At 34.6% G+C, this 22,413-nt stretch overlaps 1 protein-coding gene across 1 annotated transcript; it reads right to left on the bottom strand.

Moving 5' to 3' along the window:
- Positions 1 to 12,983: 12,983 nt before the first annotated feature.
- Positions 12,984 to 15,486, bottom strand: LOC143576300 (uncharacterized). Its single transcript, XM_077060421.1, has 7 exons — positions 15,007 to 15,486; positions 14,669 to 14,784; positions 14,517 to 14,605; positions 14,370 to 14,444; positions 14,183 to 14,287; positions 13,994 to 14,089; positions 12,984 to 13,293 (listed from the first exon to the last, which is right to left on the bottom strand). Exons 1-7 carry the CDS (start codon positions 15,390 to 15,392, stop codon positions 13,039 to 13,041), a joined length of 1,122 nt encoding a protein of 373 aa, XP_076916536.1. The 5' UTR covers positions 15,393 to 15,486; the 3' UTR covers positions 12,984 to 13,038.
- Between the last annotated feature and the right edge of the window lie 6,927 nt (positions 15,487 to 22,413).

The following is a 22,413-nucleotide window of genomic DNA, read 5'->3' as shown; positions in this document are numbered from 1 at the left end:
TGGGTTGGGTTGGGTTGGGTCGAATGGGTCATGGGTTGAAATGAGTCATGAGTCAAAACGAGTATGAGTCAAAATGAGTCTGGGTCAAAATAGGTTAGGGTCAAACCGGGTTTTTTTTTTTTTTTTTTGCGAACGAGAATAACGGCGGAAACATTTTTGTCTTTTTAGATTTTTTTTTTTACTTATATTTTAAGTTATGATTTTTTTAATTATTTTTTTTGAATTTTTTTAGGGGTTTTCTATTAAGATAAAAACACTCAAAAAAATATTCAAAAATAATAATAAAAAAATTATAACTCAAAATATAAATCATAAACAAAAAAAAATTAAAAACACTAAAATGTTTCATACGTTGTCCTCGTTCCATAAAAAAAACCCATCGAGAATCGAACCGAAACCGAAAGAATCGACGAAAATGAAACAAAGAAACAAAAAGCCAAAACCGGACCACATCAATCGAAATCGAAAAAATCAATCAAAACGAAACTAAAAAATTCAAACCGGACAAAAACAAAACTGAAAAAACGAACAAAAATGAGTCCGGAATCGACCAGAAAGAAACAAAAGAATCCAAAACCCAACACGTCGCAGGTGAAAACTCGTGTTGACTTGAAACCTGAACCGAACCCGTTCCGATTTGAAACCCGTTTCGTGTCGAAACCTGTCTTGTACGAAAACCCGTTCCGATCCGAAACCTGTCACATTTCCTTAGGACACTAACCCACATCGACTCATTTCTTTGAACTTGTCGACCCATTTTGACCCGAAAATAAAAGTATGAAATTTCAAATGACTTATTTTGACTCATTTACTTAAAACTTTTTACACAAACCAACTCATTTAACTTTTAAAACAACTCAAATTGACTCATTTTAAAGAGTTTGGGTCAAGATTGCCACCCCTAGGGAGAACTGACGAATGAACCCCCAGTTCGCTAAAGGTTCAGTTTGTTATAAGGTTAAGTTCGTTATAAAGGCTAATTCGTTAAGAAATAATGAAGGAGCCTCCTACGTTAACTAACTGGATAACGAAGTGGACTTTGAAGAATGACAGAAATTGTCCCTAGACTTAGAATAAAGGGTTTAATTATGTAACAGCCCTTGATCTTTATTAATTTATAAAAGATACCTTAAAGGATTGAGAGGTTAACAATAAAATAATAATTTGAAATCCTAATGGAAAATATGTTAAGACAGCTTAACCCTAGCCAGGGGCTCTGCCCCTTAGACCCCGCTAGGGGTTGCCGCCCCTAGAACCCCGCTGCCAGGGGGCGCTGACCCCGGACCCCCGTTCATTGAGGGTTACAATTAAACTAGAATACATTATGGAAAGTGATAGTAATTAATACGCGCAATTGTTATACAGTTAGCCGTGCACAACTAAAGAAAGGGGTTACCATTAACGGTGAACGTAACCGCATTCAGGTGAGTTTCTAGCCCCACTTCCTTGTTATGTTTTCGGGGCTGTGTGCATACTCGATGTGAAGTGTGAATACACTTACCTTAAGTGGTAAGTGTATGCTATAATGTTTGATATGAGAGAGATATATAGATGTTATGAATGGATGTCTGTCGATACGTGAACGATCTTCGGATATTGCACGTGTAGACAAGGAAAGTAGTGCTTGTCGGTGCGTGAACGATCTTCGGATATTGCACGTATCGCCAAGGAGAGTGATCTCTAAGTGGTTATTAGTGTGTGTAAATGTTATGATGTAACTTGCTTATTATGTAAATGATGTATGATAGAAAGTGTGTGTAGACAAGTAGAGGTAGAGTGTGATAGAAGCAGCAAGGTCTAGTAAGGGTGTTAGTGCATGACGATATTACGTAGTAGGGTAAGCCTATACGTGCCTTCGTTATTAAAGTGGCATAACGTGAGTGCGTGGTAGGATAAGCCTATACGTGCCTTCGTTATTAAGTGGCATAACGTGAGTGCGAGGGAGGGCAAGCCTCTATGTGCTTCCGTAAACAAGTGGCTAAGACGTAAAGGGTAGTTAAGTGGGTAAACGGTTAGGTGAACAGGTTAGACAGTGGACTATGTGTCTTCGGATACGCATATAATGCATGTAATGATTGTATGGTAGTTGCTTGATTAACTAGAACTCACTCAGCGTAGCTGACTTTTAGTATGCACGCAGGTGAGCAGATTAAAGAGCTAGCATGAGGATGGCACATGGCATGGATTGAACGTTTGGCATCTGAAGATGGAAGAAATGATGTTTTAAATATGATGTTTTATGTTATGGTTTAAAGAAAAGATTAAATGTTTTGTAACGAATTATTTAAGTTAACGTTTCCGCGAAAGTTTTAATTAACTCTGATTTGTAAGAACTGTGTTTATGAGTAAATCTGACGTTAAAGTAGGGCTACCGGGTTTGGGGCTTTACATGTCTTACAAAAATGTATTTTTTTGATCATTTTTTACGAGCTTCGCCGAAGATAAAACACACGTTTGACACTACAATTTTTAGAAGATTAATGTAAAAAAAGGTTTTAAACTACATATTACCAACATACAAAGGCACACACATACCAAGAGCACATCATAAAAACATATTACATATAGAGTAGAAACAACTGACATTGAGTGTAGTACCAAAACACTCTCATAAGATTGTTACTTCAAAGAAATAGCACGCAACTCAAGTTGCAAGAACAATTCTCCGTTTGTAATATGCGAAATTATATTATTTCTTTATTTATGTGCAAAACTGCAGATAAGACCTTCATTCAATTTAGATAATTAAACTTACAAATAAGTATAGCATGTAGTAATATTGAGTTAAAAGTGAAATTTCAAACATCAAGAATATCGTTATCTAAAAAATATATTATTAAACAAAACCATATAAATCCAAAAGTCAAACAGTGAAAAAACAAAACAAAAACGTTGCAAATTAAATAAACAACTAAATTAAAGTGAATTCTGATCTACAAATAAATCAGGAGATAAAACAATTTACAAATCCTTAAAATAAGTTATATCCAATCTGCATAAAAGAAATTATTTGACCATGAAACTCAAAGTTTACTACAATACCCCACTGAAGTACTTAAGTAAATTAAAACCAATCAGCATGAAATTAAATTTTAAAAATAACTGTTTGATCGTTAAAGTCAAACTCCACCAGAATACCCTACTGAGGTGTTTAGCCCAAAACATTAAAGCTACCATATTCAATAATCTGATACTTTAACTTTGAAAGTAAACAAAACCTAATTTACTTTAGCTTGAAGCCTATAATTAAAATTAAACATGTATTTGTAGATCACAATTTTGGAGTTTATCAGTAAAGAATCTAACATTAAATCAAGACGAATCTGGATGTGGTCAAACCTATAGAACAAAGATTAATAGTTGTAAAACATAGTACTTATAGCAATCAGATCTTTTAACATCGATGAATAGCATCAATGACTTTCTTCTAGATCAATTAGAGTTCCATTGTAACAAAACGCTCCAATCATATACAAAATAATAATAATAATAATAATAATAATAATAATAATAATAATAATAATAATAAATGTACATGATTTAGAAGGGTATAAAGTTCTAGCAACTTATCCAGTCATGATTTTGTTATCGGGATCATAAACCTCAAATAATTTTAAACAACTAACAAAGGCATAACGAAAAATAACCTATCAGAACACTAACGAAAATAACCTTTTGAAATTGAATGCAATAATAATAATAATAATAATATAAACTATGAATCTTTAATAGTTAACAAAGGCCGATCTTAAATATAGAATAAAAGCCAATCAATTTTAGGTATGCATATAGATTGGGGGCAATGATACAACTTGCTTATTGAATTCGATTTGAAATTGGTATGACAAGAAAAAAAAACGTCTGCAAAAAAAAGGATTCAAAATTAGTGTGCAATTAATGTGTTGCTGAAGCGATGAAATCGCACAATGGAATCGTTGATTGAAAGGTAAGGTTTTGCAATTGTGAAGATAGAGAAAGACTTTCAATCCATCATGACATTCGCTCAGTCTTCTCCCTGTTTTCATCAACACCAGCGATAAGGTGGGTGTGAGCAAGGTCTCGCAAGCAGAGGAATAAGATGAGTTGTTATGGCCCGTGGGTTATCCGGGTTTCATTAGAAGCCCCATACCCTTCAAAGCGGTTCAAACGCATAAAAAGACTCCATTTACCAATGAAGCAATCTGGTGGCTTGATATGGGGCAGAGAGTGACCAGAGCGTGACACGTAGGATATTAAAGGTTTCGTTCGTATTAGGGAGTTATTTTATATTACTCGTTTCTAATATATATATATATATATTTGATTTTAATTTTATGTATTGTAAGGAAGTTAATAATTATATACTTAGGATTTGAAGATGAAAATTGTTTCACAAGAAGTTAAATATTAGAATTCGTTTAAAAGTTATATATGAGTTTGGTAAAACCCATGACCCGCTTTTTTTAATATTAAATTGTTTCTTAATTATAAATCATATCTTTTTAAAATATATATATATATATATATTAATTTTTAGTATATCCCTATTTTATAGGATTTTCATATCAAATATTTGGTGAGATTAATTTTTAATTTAATGAAATGTTATAACCCGTTTAAGGACTGTCTGGGTTTGGTAAAACCCACACCCGTGAATTCGGGTCAAATGCATGAGAAATCTCCATTTAAAAATCAAGCAGTCTGGTGGCTTTCATAAATGGGGAGCGACCACATCGCGACACGTAGGATTTTTGAGCTTTCGTTTATATATATATTATAGATATATAAGGAGGGGATATTTTGAGAAACTCTTGAGTTGTTAGAACTTTAAAAACCAATCTTAGCCACACTTTCAATTAATTGTTTGATTTTTTGTGGATGTGATTAAAAGAGATTAAAATATTATAATGTTTGATTATAATGTATACTTAATGGGAAATTTCTCAAAATGACCCTTTTTAGAGAGAGAAACTGAAAAATAGCCCTAAATTTCAATATATTCTCAAAATAACCCATCAAATTTGGACTGAGGAGACGAGATCTGGAAAAATCCTTCGGCCAATAAAATTCTGACGAGTGTCAAAATCCGACGAGTTTTTTAAAAATATTGGGGGACCAGTCCATATTTCCTATTAAAGTTCTTCTAATAAAACAGTTTTTTCCGACGGTCTTTTAATGTTTCCTAACGGGTCCCCATAACTTCCAAAAACATGGAAAATTGTGTCTTCAAATTCAGTCTTTCAAGACGCATTTAGAATGAATTTGTACCAAGAAGACGAGTTTATAGTTTATTTCTTATGTGTTTAAATTTAGTCTAGACCTTCAAAATTTATTTATATTCCGTCTATACCGACAATATAGTATGCGATTCCGTCTATTCCGACACGATCATCCAAATAATATACATGAGTTTATCTTCGTGTTCTTCTTCTCCTTCATACCACCCTAAACCATCCTCTCATACCACTTTAAACCTTATTTTCCTTGGAATTTGATAATGTTGTTGTTTGTTATGGTGGTAATTGGCAAACCGGTAACGGAAGGTATGATTATGTTCCAATAAACTGTAAAACGGGAAGGTGTTAGTCTTGCTTCAAACATCAACCATTCCAAGCTAATTGATTTACTTGAAGCTCGGTTTAAGGTAACACGCATTTCCCGATTATCATACAAGTTCTCATCGTACTCGTATTCGGTTGATATAGAAGATGACTAGGACCTCTCGCTTTTCTTAAAACGGATTGAAAAGGCCAAATTTTTAATGCACATTTTTCCATGAGTTCAAAATATATAGGGTCGAGATAAGAAACTTAAATAACCCGTCTGGCATGACAACTTTTTAATATTAAGATTTTGTGAAGAATATGGACGGGTATCTCAATATTTTCAAAAATATGATCTCCTTAGTTCAAATTCATCAGGAAAGTGTCTTGAAAGACAAAATGAAATGACACGTTTTTCCATGTCTGTAAAATTTGTAGGGGTTAGATAAGAAACTTAAATAACCCGTCTGGCAAGATAACTTTTTAATATTAAGATTTTGTGAATAATATGGACGGGTACCTCAATTATTTTAAAAATATGATCCCCTTAGTTCAAATTTATTAGGTAAGTGTCTTGAAAGACAAAATGAAATGGCACATTTTTCTATGTCTTTAAAATTTGTAGGGTTAGATAAGAAACTTAAATAATCAGTCTGGCAAGAAAGCTTTGGTAAATAAATTTTAGTTCAAAAATATGGACGGGTCCCTCAATATTTATAAATCTATGGTATTCTTGGTACAAATTCATCCTAAATGCGTCTTGAAAGACTGAATTTGAAAGCACAATTTCCCATGTTTTTGGAAGTTGTGGGGACCCGTTAGGAAACATTAAAAGACCATCGGAAAAGACTGTTTTATTAGAAGAACTTTTAATAGGAAATATGGACTGGTCCCCCAATATTTTTAAAAAACCCGTCGGATTTTGACACTTGTCAGAATTTTATTGGCCGAAAGATTTTTCCAGATCTCGTCTCCTCAATCCAAATTTGATGAGCTATTTTGGGAATATGTTGAAATTTAGGGCTATTTTTCAGTTTTTCTCTCCTAGAAAGGGTCATTTTGGAAATTTTTCCATACTTAATTGTGTGGAGGGGTATTATTGCCTTTTAAACAACCACCAAATTTTTTAAATAATTTAAATAAGTCAATCTATCATATCAGCAACTCATTTACATTTTTGTTTATATTTTTTAGAACTAACTTTTTAATCCCATTCAAAAAATACGTAACAATTTTTAATAAATAATCCATGAAGTAATTAAAAAACGACAATTTTTGTAGAATAGTATAAATTGGATATTTGTAATTTGATACACATAGGTAATATGCTTTGATTATAGAAATGACAAATTTTTTAGAATAGCATGAATTAGATATATGTAATTAGATAAATGTAAATTGAAAAAATTATAAAAACACATATTATGATATTAAGTGAAAAGATCCAATACACTAATCCTTAACGTACATTAACGTACGCGAATCCCGTTTTTCACGAATCGATCCATGAAATCACATCCCAACATCTCGGAATCGTCAATACATATCCAATTAATCATTGGTTAACCGAAAAAACAGTTTTTATCGTTAATCGATCAATATTTTACTTTTTTTACGAAGACTGTTTTTTGAGCATTTTCTGAGCGTTCTAGGTTTTTGGCTGAGCGTTTAAGTTTTTGTGGGCGTTTTCTAAATGTTTTAGATTTTTGCCTTTGAGCGTCTCGCGTACATCTCGTACGTTAAGACATTAGCGTACTATATCTCTACCCATGATATTAAATATTTTTAAAATTTGTAACTTATAAAAAATTCATATATTTTTCAATAAAAATGACAGTTTAGAAAAAATGACTTTTACCCGATTAAAAAAATGTAATTGTTAACATATATATATATTCTATATTTAGTACAAATTTATTTTTTAAACAAAATAACCTAAAAATTACAAACACAAAAAACAAAAAAAAAAAAAAAAAACAAACTTTTTCACATACTTTTGTCTCTACACCAATTACTCAAATGACCTAAACACAATATACATAAAATTACATACATAAATTACTCAAACTACACATATAGGGAATTGTATACACAAACACATAACTTACATCAATTACACAAATTATAAATTACCCTAATTTATACAGACTACAAAAACTACACAAATTACAGAATTTACCTCAATTATACAAATTACCTAAATTCCTATATAATACACAACTTATATAATTTACCCAAATTACATCTACACAAATTACTCAACCACAAAATACAAAAATTACAAATTACACGTATTACACATAATACGTAAATTACACGACACAAAATGCACATATTACATAAAATACACAAATTACTTAAATTACCCCAACTGAACCTCAAATGTAATATTGCATCATAGTATTGAATGAACCGAAAACGAAATAACCAACGTATGAGCTCTATATAAATTGTGTAATAACGTGTAACTTAATATTAGAAATAATCATAATGTATGTATCTATTATTATCTTATCATTTTTAATAAATTAAGAATAAAAAAACACGAGCACACAAACATAAAATTAAATCTGAATACATAAAAGTAGAATATATGCTAGAACTACATATCCATCTCTAATAGAACACGTTTCAATTTCTAATTGTAAGTATTAGGACATATCCAATAAAAACATATTTAATCCTAATTCTAATTTAACTTAACATGATAAAATAAAGTAAAACACGTATATAAAAAAACACGTACCTATATACACACATAAATAAATAAATAAATAAATAAAACAAATTACAAATGAAGAAATTTTGAAAGGTAAACATCGATGTTGATTATTTGTTGTATTTGTGTAGAAAAATAAGAATAAAATATTAAATCAATAATATAAAAGATCACACATATGTCTTATCCATTTTTTACCTTTGAACACAAATAAATCATTCTCGTTAAATTTAATTCATATTCTTTAAGTTGAAAAAAAAAGAAAGAAAATAAATGGATAGAGAAATAGAGAGATGAGAAATTGATTGATGTGTATTTTGGTCAAGGGAGAGAGCAAAAAGATGTAAATTATCATCATGTCGTTACTAATTTCTATTTCTAGTCATGTATAATTACTTAAAAGTCAAGATTAAATCACAACCATTGATTGTAATTAATAAAGGGTTAAAATGAGTTCTTAAGTTCTTACAACTCAATTAGGTTCTTATTTGAAATCATCCATATATATATATATATATATATATATATATATATATATATATATATATATATATATATATTCTTACGATTATGGGCCTCTTGGGAGAATGGATCTAAGTCCGTCAACCTCCTTGACCCCCTTTGGGCCGACAATGTAGTTGACCTTTTGGTCCAATGAAATGAGGCTGATCGTTAAGACTTGGGATCTTAAAGTCTCAAGTCTAAAACCTGACTCAAGTAGGTTTTCTCACAGTGATGGTTTTCTCACTAACAATGTTTTTGGGTGAGTTAGGTCTAAAGCATCAAAATCATTATGAATTGTTAATATACTGTCTCAAGAAGCTCACTTGAGTGTTGGGAATAGTTTCAATATATACTGGAAAAAAATAACCATGAAACATTGTTAATTAAGTATTTCTTTGAGTGTTGGGGATAGTTTCAATATATACTAAAAAAAATAACCATGAAACATTGTTAATTAAGTATTTCTAGTTCACCTATGAAAGACCCACGAAAAATTAGGTTAGGGAAAGATGAATATGGTGTACAATTATTATTGCATAACATATTACATTCTTGCCTATGGCAATGTTTTAAAAATCGGTATTTTACTTGTATCGGATTAGACTAAAAAATGGTACAACCGGTTGAACCGGGTTATACCAAGAGGTTCAACCGATTAAATAGTTTACATTATAATTTCTTATAAATGTAACTTTAATCCATAAATAACCTAAAACTAAATGATTCTTATAACAAAATATAATTCAAAAGTTAATCCATATTAAGAAAATAATGCAAAAGCACTCATTTCTAAAAAAATAGTCCTAAAGTTTACATGTTTGAATATTAATTGTTGGGTTAAAAGTAATTTTGATAAAATATGGGCCACATATATCAAAAATTTCTCGGGCTTAAAACCGGTTTGCCGGTAAAAACCGATATTTTAGACAAAAACCGCCAGTTCGATGTTCTAGCAAACCGGTCAAAAATACCGAAATCAAAATACTGGCCTACTGTGTGAAATCCGGTTTAACTGGTTCAACCGGCCAGTTTGAACCGGTTTTTAAAACACTGACCCATGGAATTCAATTTGGTTTGAGATGAGTTTACTAAATATTGTTGTTATACTAGTATAAGTGGTTGAGATAAGATATCTAAAGACTAAAAAGAAACAATAAAAAAAGAATGTTTTGGGTTCCCGTCTCACCTAATAAAAAATGGGCTAGATGGTTTTCTCAACTATGATGGATTTTCTCTTGGGGTGGTCTTCAATACTCGAGGAATGAAGATAAGCGGGTGAGTACGTGGCCCGTCAGTGATTCAAGTTAGCCGTTAAAAGGGAAAGGGGATGGGCGGGGTGGGTTATATAGTAGGCAAGGAGTTTAGCGAGGATAATAAACTGAACAGTGCGGTCATGCGGGTGCTTCTTTGCCACCCAACTGCCTAGCTGGCCATTGGCACTGCCGGCAAACACCACCCCGTCGTTTTGGTGCCAACAACATTGAAACGACTGTGGAATTTTTGCCTACCATTCTATCGCTCAAATCCTCTACTCCCTAACTTTTTACTTATGCCACCAAATTTAACAATAGAAAATCCAGCTAAAATAATCAATTTTTATACATGACGAATTCGTTTTGTGACGTCCACTAAAGTTATGATTTTTTTGAGAAGATGGTGGTTGAGTGGTTGGGCAGTCGGGCAGAGAAGATGATGGAGGTTGAGGCTGAGATTGAGAAGAAAGTGGAGTATTTTAATTTAGGGGGTGTTTGGGATTCCTTATTTTCATCAACTTATAACTTATAAACTATTTGAAAAATTAATGTTTAAGGTGTTTGGCAAACCATGAGGTCTTATTGATTTTAACTTATGGAGATGGCAATATAAAGGGGTTTTGAAAAGTTAAAAATCTCTAACTTATTAACTTTAATGTGTTTGATTTACCTATTACACCCCTCTAGCCCTCAAACCCCATTACACTCATTTTTTTTTAAAAATGTCATTTTTAGTCATTTTGGTTTTCCCCACCATATAAGCTAATCAAAACATTTTTTTAAAAAACTTCTTTTAAAAAATTCTTAAGTTAATAAGTCATTTTAACAAAAAGTCATTTTTCATTTATATAAGCAATCCCAAACACACCCTTAATATTAATTGTAATGTATTTTAAAACAATTCAAATTATTTAAGTAGGCTAATTAGTTTTTAGTTAATAAGTTGGTTTTTAATAAATTCTTTAAAAATAACTAAATACATAGGTTTGTATATATTTTTTATGAACACCCCAGTATAAATTTTAACGAAAACGGATTTGTTTTTGAAAAAATATATATAATTTTTGGTTTCGTAAACGAATTTGGCACGTGTTTGGACCAGTAAGTTTGGCGAAAAATATACGTTAAATTTATCATTAATTTTACATTCAATTTTTTAAAATTATTAATTAATGTTTTATGTTGATTTAGTAGGTATTTTTTTGTAGCATTAAATTATTAATAAATGTAATTTTATTTAGATTTAATTCTTCTAGTTATATAAATATTATTTTATTTAAAAATAGAGAGAAATGGTGAATTAGTAAGGGTTTGTTTGGCAAAACTAGCTGGTGGCTGTTAGCTGTAAACTAGAAGCTGAAGGCTGGAAGCTGGTAACTGAAGGCTGGAAGCTGGTAGCTGCTAGCTGTAGCTTTTTAAATTTGTTTAGGTGTTTGGCAGATTAGTAGAAGCTTTTAATAAAACTAGCTGGGTGCCCGCGCGGTGCGGCGGAATGGGCGCACAACCTAATATCAACCGCATAATTAGTGTCGGTACATGATTCACTTGATGACAGTGCATGCATAACCTGAATGTAGACATGTAATTCATGGAAAGGCTGTAAGTGTGTAACTGATGGCGAAAATCAAGAAACAAAGCTGAAATATACAGTAATTTCAAAAATAATTTTTAAACCAACCTATTTTGATATGAACCCCTCTCTGAACATGCACTGTTTTAATCTGAAACATGTTCTGACCTGACCATTTTCGACTCAATAACGTACCGACACGAACCGAACTAATTTAACCCTTTTTGTATCGACTCGTTCTGACCCTAATTTGGTCTTACACATGACTCAAGTTCATCAGACTCGACTCCTAATTTGGTCTTACACATGACTCGTGCTTACCTGACTCAACTTGTTACCGATCATAACCGATAATCACGTAGTATGTTAATTTTTTAAAGTTAAAGAAGTATAACAATATCATATTCAAATTAAAGAAAATAAAATGCTCGTTTTTATGATGTAATTTGTTTAAAAAATTATTAACGAGTGAAAAAGTTACGCCCCTTAAAATAGTCGTGGGGATAGTTAGTTTTGAATAATGGTTGAATGTGTAACTATTATATAAATTAACAAAAGTTGATAGAAGTTCAAGTACTAAACTTGTAAATTCAAATGTAAAAGCTTGTAGCTAGCTTTTTCTCAAACGCTACCAATACTAGCGTTCAAATATGGAGCTTTTTCTACCAATTTAAAAGCTTGAAACTACTTCTACCAAACAAAGCTTTTTACTAAATATGAGTTTTTTCTTAAAAGCTTAAAGCTTGAAGCTCCTAAAAGCTCTTAAAAGCTCCTTGCCAAACATACCCTAAGAGCATTCTCATCCAATCCACCATATTATGTGAGAGGTGTTTTTATAATGTAGAGAGTGATTTAGGGTGTTGTGAGTGAAGAATTTTTATATTTTAGAAAACGCAGTGATTTTTCTGTATATTTGAAAAGCTACTGTTCACCCCCTATAATTTTTTAATATATTTTGAAAGTGCTTGTGAGTGAATGAGAGAAAAATGGTAATGATAAATGTATAAAAAAATATTATTTAATTGAAAAGAAGCGAGAAAATGTAGTATGTTTTAATGTAATTTTGAATTTAGGGATAGAGAGTTGGATGAGAATGCTCTAAAATGGTGACCATTTCCATAATATTGTGAAAGGGAGTGAAACAGAGAAGGTATGATGTGGCGCTGAGGTGATATTGTAAATTGGGAAGCAAAATGGCATGTACACCCTTTAGTCTAATGATTTAACATATGAGAGAAAGCATGAAGGGTAAACCGTCTAATTAGTACACAATTAAAAATGTTAATAATCTACTATTCTACTTAAAATCGGTTGTTCCCACTTCTAACATATTTGCTTAATCATATATCCATGTTTAATCAAATCAAATTACAACAGAACCAATTTTTGTTGCATAAAACAGTGTCAAAAGTCAAAACCCTTGATGTTGACTCTCCAAGCTCCTTTGACACAACATTTTACATACATCAATCAATTCATTAGCTGTTCATACAAAGCCCATATCACAACCCCAATTATCGTGTCTCTCACCAAGTTTTTGACTATCGTATCGACCCAAGACCCGCCTGTTGCGGGTCTCTCTCCTACCAAGTCACGAAACCGCAAGTCTCCAAGATCCGAGATTAGTGCATAAATAACACCGTTCAAATGTCCTCTACCAATTACCCCAACCACCCTCTTACTGTTTCTTACCGCTTTGCTTCGCTTCAACGACCAAGCAATATACTGAACAAATATACCATAGGTCATAAAACTCGGTCAACACTTTAAGAATTCGAGCCTTGTTAAAACTCAAACGGGTCTTGATGAATATGTCGGTTTGTGTTATTTTATGACTTAAATTGATCAGACAGGTTGAAAGGTGTCTGAAATATACTTTTAAGATGTGCAACATCCCATATCATTTTATTCAAAGATTTAGATTCTTAGTGTGTGTAACAGTATTTATTACAAACCAAAACAAAAACTCATGATTTGGTTTTATGTTTTCGTAAACACCGAATTTTTGGTTCGGTTGCAGATTTGCGAAAAATTAAAACCGAAAAAATAGAACTGAACCAAATTTATGGATTTCCACTTCTAGTTTTGAATGTTGAGTTTATAAGAATTAGTAAATAGTGCAACCCAAATATTTTAGGCCCAAATATATAGTCATCAATTAATCATTATTTAACAAAAAGACCAAAATAATCAAGTCCAAATGATCAAAAATAAAAGTAAAAACCGAACCAAACTGAAAAAATCGAAGCTGAACGGTTTTTAGAAACTCAAAACTATATTTTCGGTTTTTGGTTTGAGTCCAAAACCAACTCACGCACACCCCTATTTCCGATCAAATCGAACCCCTTTTGACTCGCCACCCAACCCTCCCGTCTTGCCAGCTCTAGTTAATCGTTATTGACCGCAAAATGAGAAAGAAACTTACAGTGTCACGTTCGTGTATCAAAGGTTGTAGCAAAGACGGATACGAGAAACTCAACTGCTCGTAAAGTTGAAAATCAGTGTTGTCTGTGGTTGATTCCTGAAACATGACACTGAAGGTCAGCTTAACATTCTATGCAAAACGAAATAAATACTAATATTGTAGCAGTTTAAATTTTAGTTCATTTAACACCTTATAGTTAATTTTTGACTGGTCGGAAGATGTTATGCCACGAAGAACCGAGGTAATGAGGCTTAGTTTTTCATTCCAATTTAGTGAGTTCCACGCCCTTTCAAGCTAAAAATTAATAACAAATAATGTGAATACAAAAACACAATAGAATAATCACATTCTAGCACAATATCAACCGGATACATACCGTTATTTCTATAGGCCGGTCTCCTAGTACAACCTGAGCACTAATTTCCTCAGAAGCTTTTCGTGCGGCACGAAACTGTATATAAAACAGGTCAACTGATTATTTAAAAATATGCATGCGTATATGTATAATGTATACACTGCTTACCTCATCACCAAAAGGGCGATTGATGTTTGAAGAAATCTTGGAAGAAAATGTTGCTAACAATAGACGCAATGCTAGAGCTGTTTGGCCACCTGTTGAGTCAAATAAAGGTCGTTAATTTGGTGAAATAAAAGGAGAAATGTTTGGATAGTTACCGAGATTGATGCTGCGACCAACGGCTCCAAAGAGCCCGGAACCAGATAATGAAAAGGGGTTGGACTTTAGCATAGGCCCGGCATCAGTTTCAGTTGATGCGTACATAATTCCTGCTCTGAAAATGATGTCTGTAACAAGTATAGTTAAGCCATGGATAGAAGAAAACAAACTATCCAACAGTGTTCATGGTTCGGTTTGTTAGAATTTTGAAAAACCAACAAGCACAAAATGTTAGCAACTATTCAACTACTTGAATCACAACAACAATGTCTTATGTCTCCAAACACCGTATAAACTAACTAAGTTAAACCCAATTAAAAATCAACAAAGTGATTACCTGCTTCTACACAACTCAACAACAACATTATCCGGTTTCAGCGTCTGCACAACCCGTTCGACATCCAGCGCCGATTTCTCGGACACATGGTTGGTACCCAGCAACCAAATAACCTCCGGTTCCACAAACTCAGCTCGCCACTCCGGAACCGGACCGAACTGATCCTTCCGGATGACAACCAAGTTGCCTTCATCGGCCAAATCGAGGAGCTCCGGGTGCGTCTGGGCGATTATGGCTCGAGACCCGGATAGGATTTGGGTCTTGAAGTCGAATTCGGGCGGTGGGGGTTTGATTGAAACGCGTGTACGGATATTAGGAGTGGCTTTGGTTGTGTTTGTGTGGAGGTTTGGAGTGGATATTAGGAATGGAGATTTTAGGAGCTGCATTTTCAGTGGTGGCTTTGATGCTTCAATTGAAGAAGAAGAAGAAGAAGAAGAAGATAATGATTTGTTTGAATGAATGTTGGACGTTGTTGTGGCGTGTAGGAACCATGACCACCTTAAACTTAGTCGTTAGTTTCTTTAGTAATTAAATATGTTTACATCATTTTCATTTTTATTTTTAAACGTGAATCCAAAATCAATCTTCCCCTTCTTAAATCCAGGTGTTTTAATACCAATTTTGTTGACCACTAAAAATGATTAGAATCAAGAGTAATCAACCATCGCTTTATATAAGTTATATGTTAGATTTATTTATATATTAAGTTTTGGCCTTTGGGATGATACTAAAGAGAATAGTTTCATACATGCAAATATCTTTTTAACAGGGATGGAGTTGTTGATGACGGGCAGCACCTCCCGTTGGAGATGCTCTAATCTCATCAATGATTTTAGCGACTAATAAATGAGTTGACTATGTAAGTGTTCTTCACATAGCTATGTGGTATCCCCATGTGATTTTCTTTCAAAAGCTATAATTTCAAAGATATCAAATGAATCGACCTTGTAAAACAATTTTACAAATGACTATGTGGGACCGGCTAACCCAAAACACAAACTATCCTAGTGACTTTTACAAGGGTTATATATGCTTGACACAATGAGGTGAACCCAGGGCCGGCCCAGGCCTATGGCAGGGTAGTCGACCGCCATAGGCCCGACCAACCGGTAGGCTCGAAAATTTTTAAACTTTTTTTTGTATTTTATATAAAATAAAAATTTGCTAGGCCCTTTTATAAAATGTTTGTAGCCCAATTATTTGTAGGCCATAAGGCCCATAACCCATTACAATTTGGAAGAGCCAGGAGGGAGACATCGAAGTATGAAAGTTTAAAAAAGAAAAATACAACCACCACACCATCTTCCAAATTCTAATTCCATACTTTATAGACGTACCATAAAAACTCAAAAAGGCAGCCACAAACCACTGGTACCGCCGGCAGCCTGCACCACCAGTCCACCATCGCCGCAGCCAGCTCCAGCCCTGCTCCGACTCCGTCAGTCCTTCCAGCGACCAGCGCCCAACAGGGGTTAGTTCTGAGTTCTGACTTCTCGTTTATTTGTTTACTTAGTTGTTTAGTTTTATACTTTTATTATAAAAGTTAGTGAGTTAACCAGTTAGGGTTAGTAACAGACTAACAGTTTTATCAGTTTATCAGTTTATGTCAACGTCCGAGTGACAGTGAGGGTTCCGGATCGTCATACAGCCTTATTCTTATCCCCTTTTTTCTTTCTTGGCTCACGTGTTGGTTAAGAAGATGACTTAGTTGAAAAAAATGCCGTGATACCCCTTCCAGCGTCAAGTCGACATGCTCCGGGGTGTTCATGACTCCTGCATGAGGAGAAGAAACTCCAGATCGTGAAGGGGTTGGAGTTCGAAAATGTGAAAACTCGAGGATCAAATGTTCCGTCGGAGTTCCTCCCGGGGTGGAAAAAGGTGTGGTTGCTGCCGGAGTTTCCTGGGCGGCACTTGGTGTCGGTGTTCTTGACACTTGGTTAACTTCATCGGGAGATCCACCTTCCGACATGGTGATTGTAGTGAAAATGGAGCTACACTACTGGTCTTTAAGATAAAGTAAGCGGCGTAGCCCCACGGTGGGCACCAACTTGTTGCTACAACAAAGATAAGACGAATGATAGTAAATAGACTGGTTAGGCTAACAGGCTTCAAGGGTTCCAGTTAACATAACGCAGGTCTTGGTGTCCCTCTACGTTTGCAAAACGTAGAGAGAGGTTCACTAGTTTGTTGTTGTTTGTTATAGTTCACCGGAGATCCAAGACCGTGATGTTTAGAACCGGTTTTAGGATGAAGTTCTTGGTGAAGCTATGATGTTCTTGAAGTAAGAAAGAAACAAGCAAAGTGCAAGTTTCTCAAGAGAGAAGATAAGATTAGAGAGTATATGTTAACTCTCCAATCTGGTGTGTTCTTACTTATGGCTGGGTCATCCTTTTATAGAGGGAGAGTCGCAAGCCTTTTGTCCAGTGGGTAAACTAGTTAACCTCCATTTTGCTAGAGGGTTGACCTTTTATGGGCGGGAAGCTTTTAACCGTTGGTTATTGATTATAATAATATTATTTTTTCTGAGCATGTCCCTTGTTCAGAGGGAACAGTGATGTGAATAGTGATTTGACGTGGTACTGTTGCACGTGGTTACTGTTCACGTACTTGTTTCCCTAAATTTGGGCTGGAAACGAATCTTTTAACCTTCTAACCCTTTTAGCGTTAATGTGTGAAAGCCATTTTATCAATTCCTTGGGCTACCCCCGTCATCAGTCCCCCAAGTCAGAGGTGTTTGAGAAGTAGTCTCAAGTGCTTCTGACTTTTGCACACATTTTGTTATTGCTTAAAGGCTTCGAGGCTTCAAGGCTTTAACGGTTTTGGTTATTTTTTGAATTTCTGACAAGACAGTTGATGTGATAGTTACTGCATGTTGCGGTTCCCAATAACTGCCCTTAATAATAGTGCTAATTGTTCATTTACTTCAGTTTTTCTTTTAAAGTTCCACAATATTCTCCAAACATTCATCAAGTTTCTTTCATTCCTTTATCAGGTTAGTTAAAATCCTTCCCTTTTCTTTCGATTTTATGGGTGCTCATAAGGATCTGTCGGTAAGTTTTTCCCGATTAACCCAAGAAGAAGTCGAATCATTCTGTCTTGAATGGGGTATAGGTTTAGGATTTAAACTGATTGCTCCGTTGGCCGACGCGTCAATCGATTGTTTTCCGGCGGGTTTCGTTGCCCTTTATTTTTGGAATTTTGAATTCTTGAACCTCCGCCATCCGTTTTCGGTTTTTGTTTTGAATGTGTTGGAGTATTATCGTGTGTCATTTGGTCAGATTCATCCCTTAGGGCTTGCTAAGGTTTTACACTTTGAGGTATTATGTAGAGCTTTAGGATATGATCCGTCGCTTTTGGGTTTTCGCCGTTTCTTTCGTTTAGCGAAGAACGGCGATTGGTACAATTTTGAACATACTCAGGTTGATACATGTTTAGTTTCCTCGACAGTTATGACATTTGGTTCTTGGAAGGACCATTTTTTCTTTGTTTCTGATTCCATTCTTCCTTTCAAATCCGTTTGGAGACAACCCGAGGTTGTTTTAAACGAACCGGAGCCGGCCAAATCGGAATTGAATGATGTGTTTTTGAAGTCGATTAGGAAGTGTCCATCTCGTATTCGTCCTCTTCCAAAACATCTTCTTGTTTTGTTAGGAATTAGCAAATTATGGGATAAGCCTAATCGGGATCCCGTGCTTATGAGGGATGATAAGGGTATGCGTTTGTTTACCCTGTACTTGTTTTGTTTTTCTGATATGTCTTTTGATAGATTTCCTTTATTTTTTGTAGTTATGTCGGCTTTAGATTTTTTGAAGAGTGATGATACTTCAGATGTTGGGTTTACGGATGTTGCAGCTACTGCTGGGGATGATGCTGTGGTTCGAGGGAAAGAGACTAGGTTCGAAGGTTCAGGGTATGTGGGGGTTCCAGACGTTAAATGCTTTACCAAGGCTGCTGCTCCTAAGGCTTCTACTCGCTGTTCCACACGGCGTTTGATGAAGTCTTCTGGCCCATCATCTTCTCACGAACCGGTCGATGTTAGTGATGATGTTCAAGTTGTTGAAGTTCAAGGTCCAAGTGTGGAGGGAGAAAAAGAATAGGGTTTGGTTGTTTCCAAGAAGAAGATGTTGGGCTTCTATGGATATTTTAAACTTAGTTAACCATTTAACTAGTCATTAATTAAGGCGGAAGCGTGATTATCTTTAAACTTTATGTACATATATCCAAATATATATTACAAGTTCATATGTGTGTTAATCTATGAATAACCCTTTATTCTTGTTTCAAGATTACCATTAATCTTAAGATTAGAAACCCGAGACTAAGGATCAAATAATACGGGAAAAACTAAACTATCAAAGCTTGTAAAACTTACATTCTTAAACCTTTAAGAGATGTAGTTGATAGTTGAAGAAGATGATGATGTTTCTTGGCTAGCTTTCAAAGGGAAAACCTCAAATGGTTCGTACCCCGAGCCTCCAATACACACCAAGCTATGTTAGGGAGCTTGAACACTTGAAACCGAAAACCGAATCCTCTTCCTATTGCTTCTTCGGCCGAACCAAGAAGAACAAGAGAGAAAAGTTGGTTTGCTTACTTGTTTTAATATATATATATATTCCCATTCAAACATGATCAAATCTTTTTCATATATTGTGTTAGTTTTTGGTCAAGTAAAGATCACTCAAGCTCCACCAAAACCATGACAAAGTTTGACCAAATCTTTGGGGTGAGGGGCCCACCCTAAAACCGGCCCCAAAAAATATATATATATATATTTTAATTTTAATATATTTTATACTTTATAAAATATATAAACACCCCATCTTTTATAAACCATTTTATAAAAAAACACATAGTTAAATAATCATTCCAATAATAATTATTTGAATAAATAAATTAACCAATTAATTTATTTAACACTTTCAAGTAAGTATTCAGAACCCGATTTTCTGAATGTGTCGTGTTCTGTATTTGTCTTATAGATCTTATCTTAACAAATACATAATTGGTGTGTGTCTAACTCGTTATTGGGTATGACCCGACTTGGATCAAACACGGCTAGCCACATTAACCTAATTATGTGTCTCGGGCATACGGTATTCCAACAATCTCCCACTTGCACGTGACTCATAAGAAGTTAATGCTAATGGTGAATACCGCCTAACAACAGGTCACCACCCCTAGTGTGTTTGACTAAGTGCCATTCAATAACATCATCCCCTTCAAGTCCATACTTGATATGATATAGGTAAGTCTTATCACTACATCCCTTTGTTACTAGATGTCCTGTCAAATCGAAGAGACACAGAGTGATCATTCTCTCAATGATTTAACTTAACAGGCCTTAGACATCTAAACTCTCAACACATAAGAGGAACAAATCCCATCTTGACTGCATACACCCTTGTTGACATCTCGTAAGATATCTGAGCTCTTTCTTACACGTTATCGTGTTACCGAAATAACAAAGAAGAGAGTCAAGTTATCAGACTTGATGAAAAACCAGATCCAATTTGCATCTCAGGTCAAAGGACACAATGATACTCGCCTTTACTCAAGGATTACTTATGATCAGTTACACTAACTCCATGCAGTGATTCTTGAGAGCGGGTCAGTCCAATATTTGTATCCCACAAATATCTATGAACTTTGGTGGCAAACCTATGCCCTATATTCATCACATGAATATCAACCAATCCGGGTTCATAATAGTCTTACCTTCATACTTGTTCCCACAAGTATGATCGACTACGGACGTTTAGAACAACATAAGTCATTCATGGATTAAACATGCAAATATAGAACATAACTCATTGAATAATTAAAACATAATTAATTTTCATGAGATACCCATTACATTCGTTCTTATACAAACACTAAACACAGATTAAATCCACTCACTAGAATACCGAAGTCCTAATGCACAAACATGACCCTCATGCTTTGGCCTATCGAGGAGCTTCGTGAGTGGGTCCGCAATATTTTGATCGGTATGAACTTTATGAATACATATCTTTCCCTTTTCAACTTCATCCCTTATGTAGTTGAATCTGCGCTCAATGTGCCTCGTTTTCTGATGAGCACGAGGCTCCTTGATCTGTGCAATAGCACCCTCATTGTCACAGAATATCTCTAGGGGCTCCTGAATGGTAGAGATAATCCCTAGATCCATGATGAACTTTTTCATCCATGCAGCCTCTTGGGCTGCCATTGAAGCGGCGATGTACTCAGATTCTGTAGTGGATAACGCGACAACATCCTGCTTCGAACTCTTCCAAGAGACAACGCCTCTATTCAAAATGAAGACATATCCCGACTGTGACCGAGAATCATCTCGGTCAGTTTGGAAACTCGCATCCACGTAACCCTTTACGACGAGTTCCTCCTCACCAGACCCATATATTAAAAACATATCCTTAGTCCTTCTAAGGTATTTTAATATATTCTTGACAGCCATCCAATGACTGTCACCTGGGTTGTGCTGGTATCTACTCGTTATGCTTAAAGCATACGAGACGTCCGGTCTAGTGCACATCATTGCATACATAATAGATCCTATTGCTGAAGCATAAGGAACATGCTTCATCCTATCCTGCTCTTCCTTAGAGCTAGGACTTTGGGATGAGCTTAACACGGTTCCTCTAGGAATAGGTACCAAACCTTTCTTAGAGTTTTCCATCTTGAACCTTTTCAGGATTTTATCAATGTACGCACTTTGATTGAGTCCGATCAATTTCCTTTGTCTATCCCTATAGACTTTTATTCCCAAGATATATGTCGCTTCTCCAAGATCCTTAATTGAGAAACAACAACTTAACCACGCTTTAACGTTTTCCATACTTGGTATATCATTTCCAAATAAAAGTATATCATCGACATACAAAATAAGGAACATGACTATACTCCCACTAGCCCATTTATACACACACGCCTCATCACCGTTTTGGACGAAACCAAACGCTTTGATTTCTTCATTAAAACGATGATTCCACATCCGTGATGCTTGTTTCAACCCGTAGATTGATTTCCTTAATTTACATACTTTGTCAGGATTAGATGGATCGACAAAACCTTCAGGCTGAACCATATGGACATCTTCCTCAAGATATCCATTAAGAAAAGCGGTCTTGACATCCATCTGCCATATTTCATAATCAAAATGAGCTGCAATGGCAAATAATATCCTGATCGACTTAAGCATCGCGACCGGCGAGAAGGTTTCATCATAATCAATCCCTTGAGTTTGTGTGAAACCTTTTGCTACAAGTCGTGCTTTGTAAGTATCTAGATTTCCATGCATATCGGTCTTCTTCTTGAAGACCCACTTACATCCAACCAGTTTGGAGTTAAGTGGACGATCAACCAATTCCCAAACTTGGTTATCGTGCATGGATTGCATCTCGGCGC

The sequence above is a fragment of the Bidens hawaiensis genome, unplaced genomic scaffold (genome assembly GCF_021521415.1).
Source record: "Bidens hawaiensis isolate Kalapana, Puna unplaced genomic scaffold, B.hawaiensis_p1.1 tig00028053_1, whole genome shotgun sequence".
Classification (NCBI taxonomy): domain Eukaryota; kingdom Viridiplantae; phylum Streptophyta; class Magnoliopsida; order Asterales; family Asteraceae; genus Bidens; species Bidens hawaiensis.
This window is presented reverse-complemented; position numbering and strand designations above follow the sequence as displayed.

Coding starts and splice junctions, on each gene's coding strand:
- LOC143576300 (XM_077060421.1), bottom strand. CDS start 15,392: ATGCAGCTCCTAAAATCTCCATTCCTAATATCCACTCCAAACCTCCAC. Junction 14,606..14,668: donor TGGTCGCAGCATCAATCTCG/GTAACTATCCAA, acceptor TTGACTCAACAG/GTGGCCAAACAGCTCTAGCA. Junction 14,090..14,182: donor AGTCAAAAATTAACTATAAG/GTGTTAAATGAA, acceptor GTCATGTTTCAG/GAATCAACCACAGACAACAC.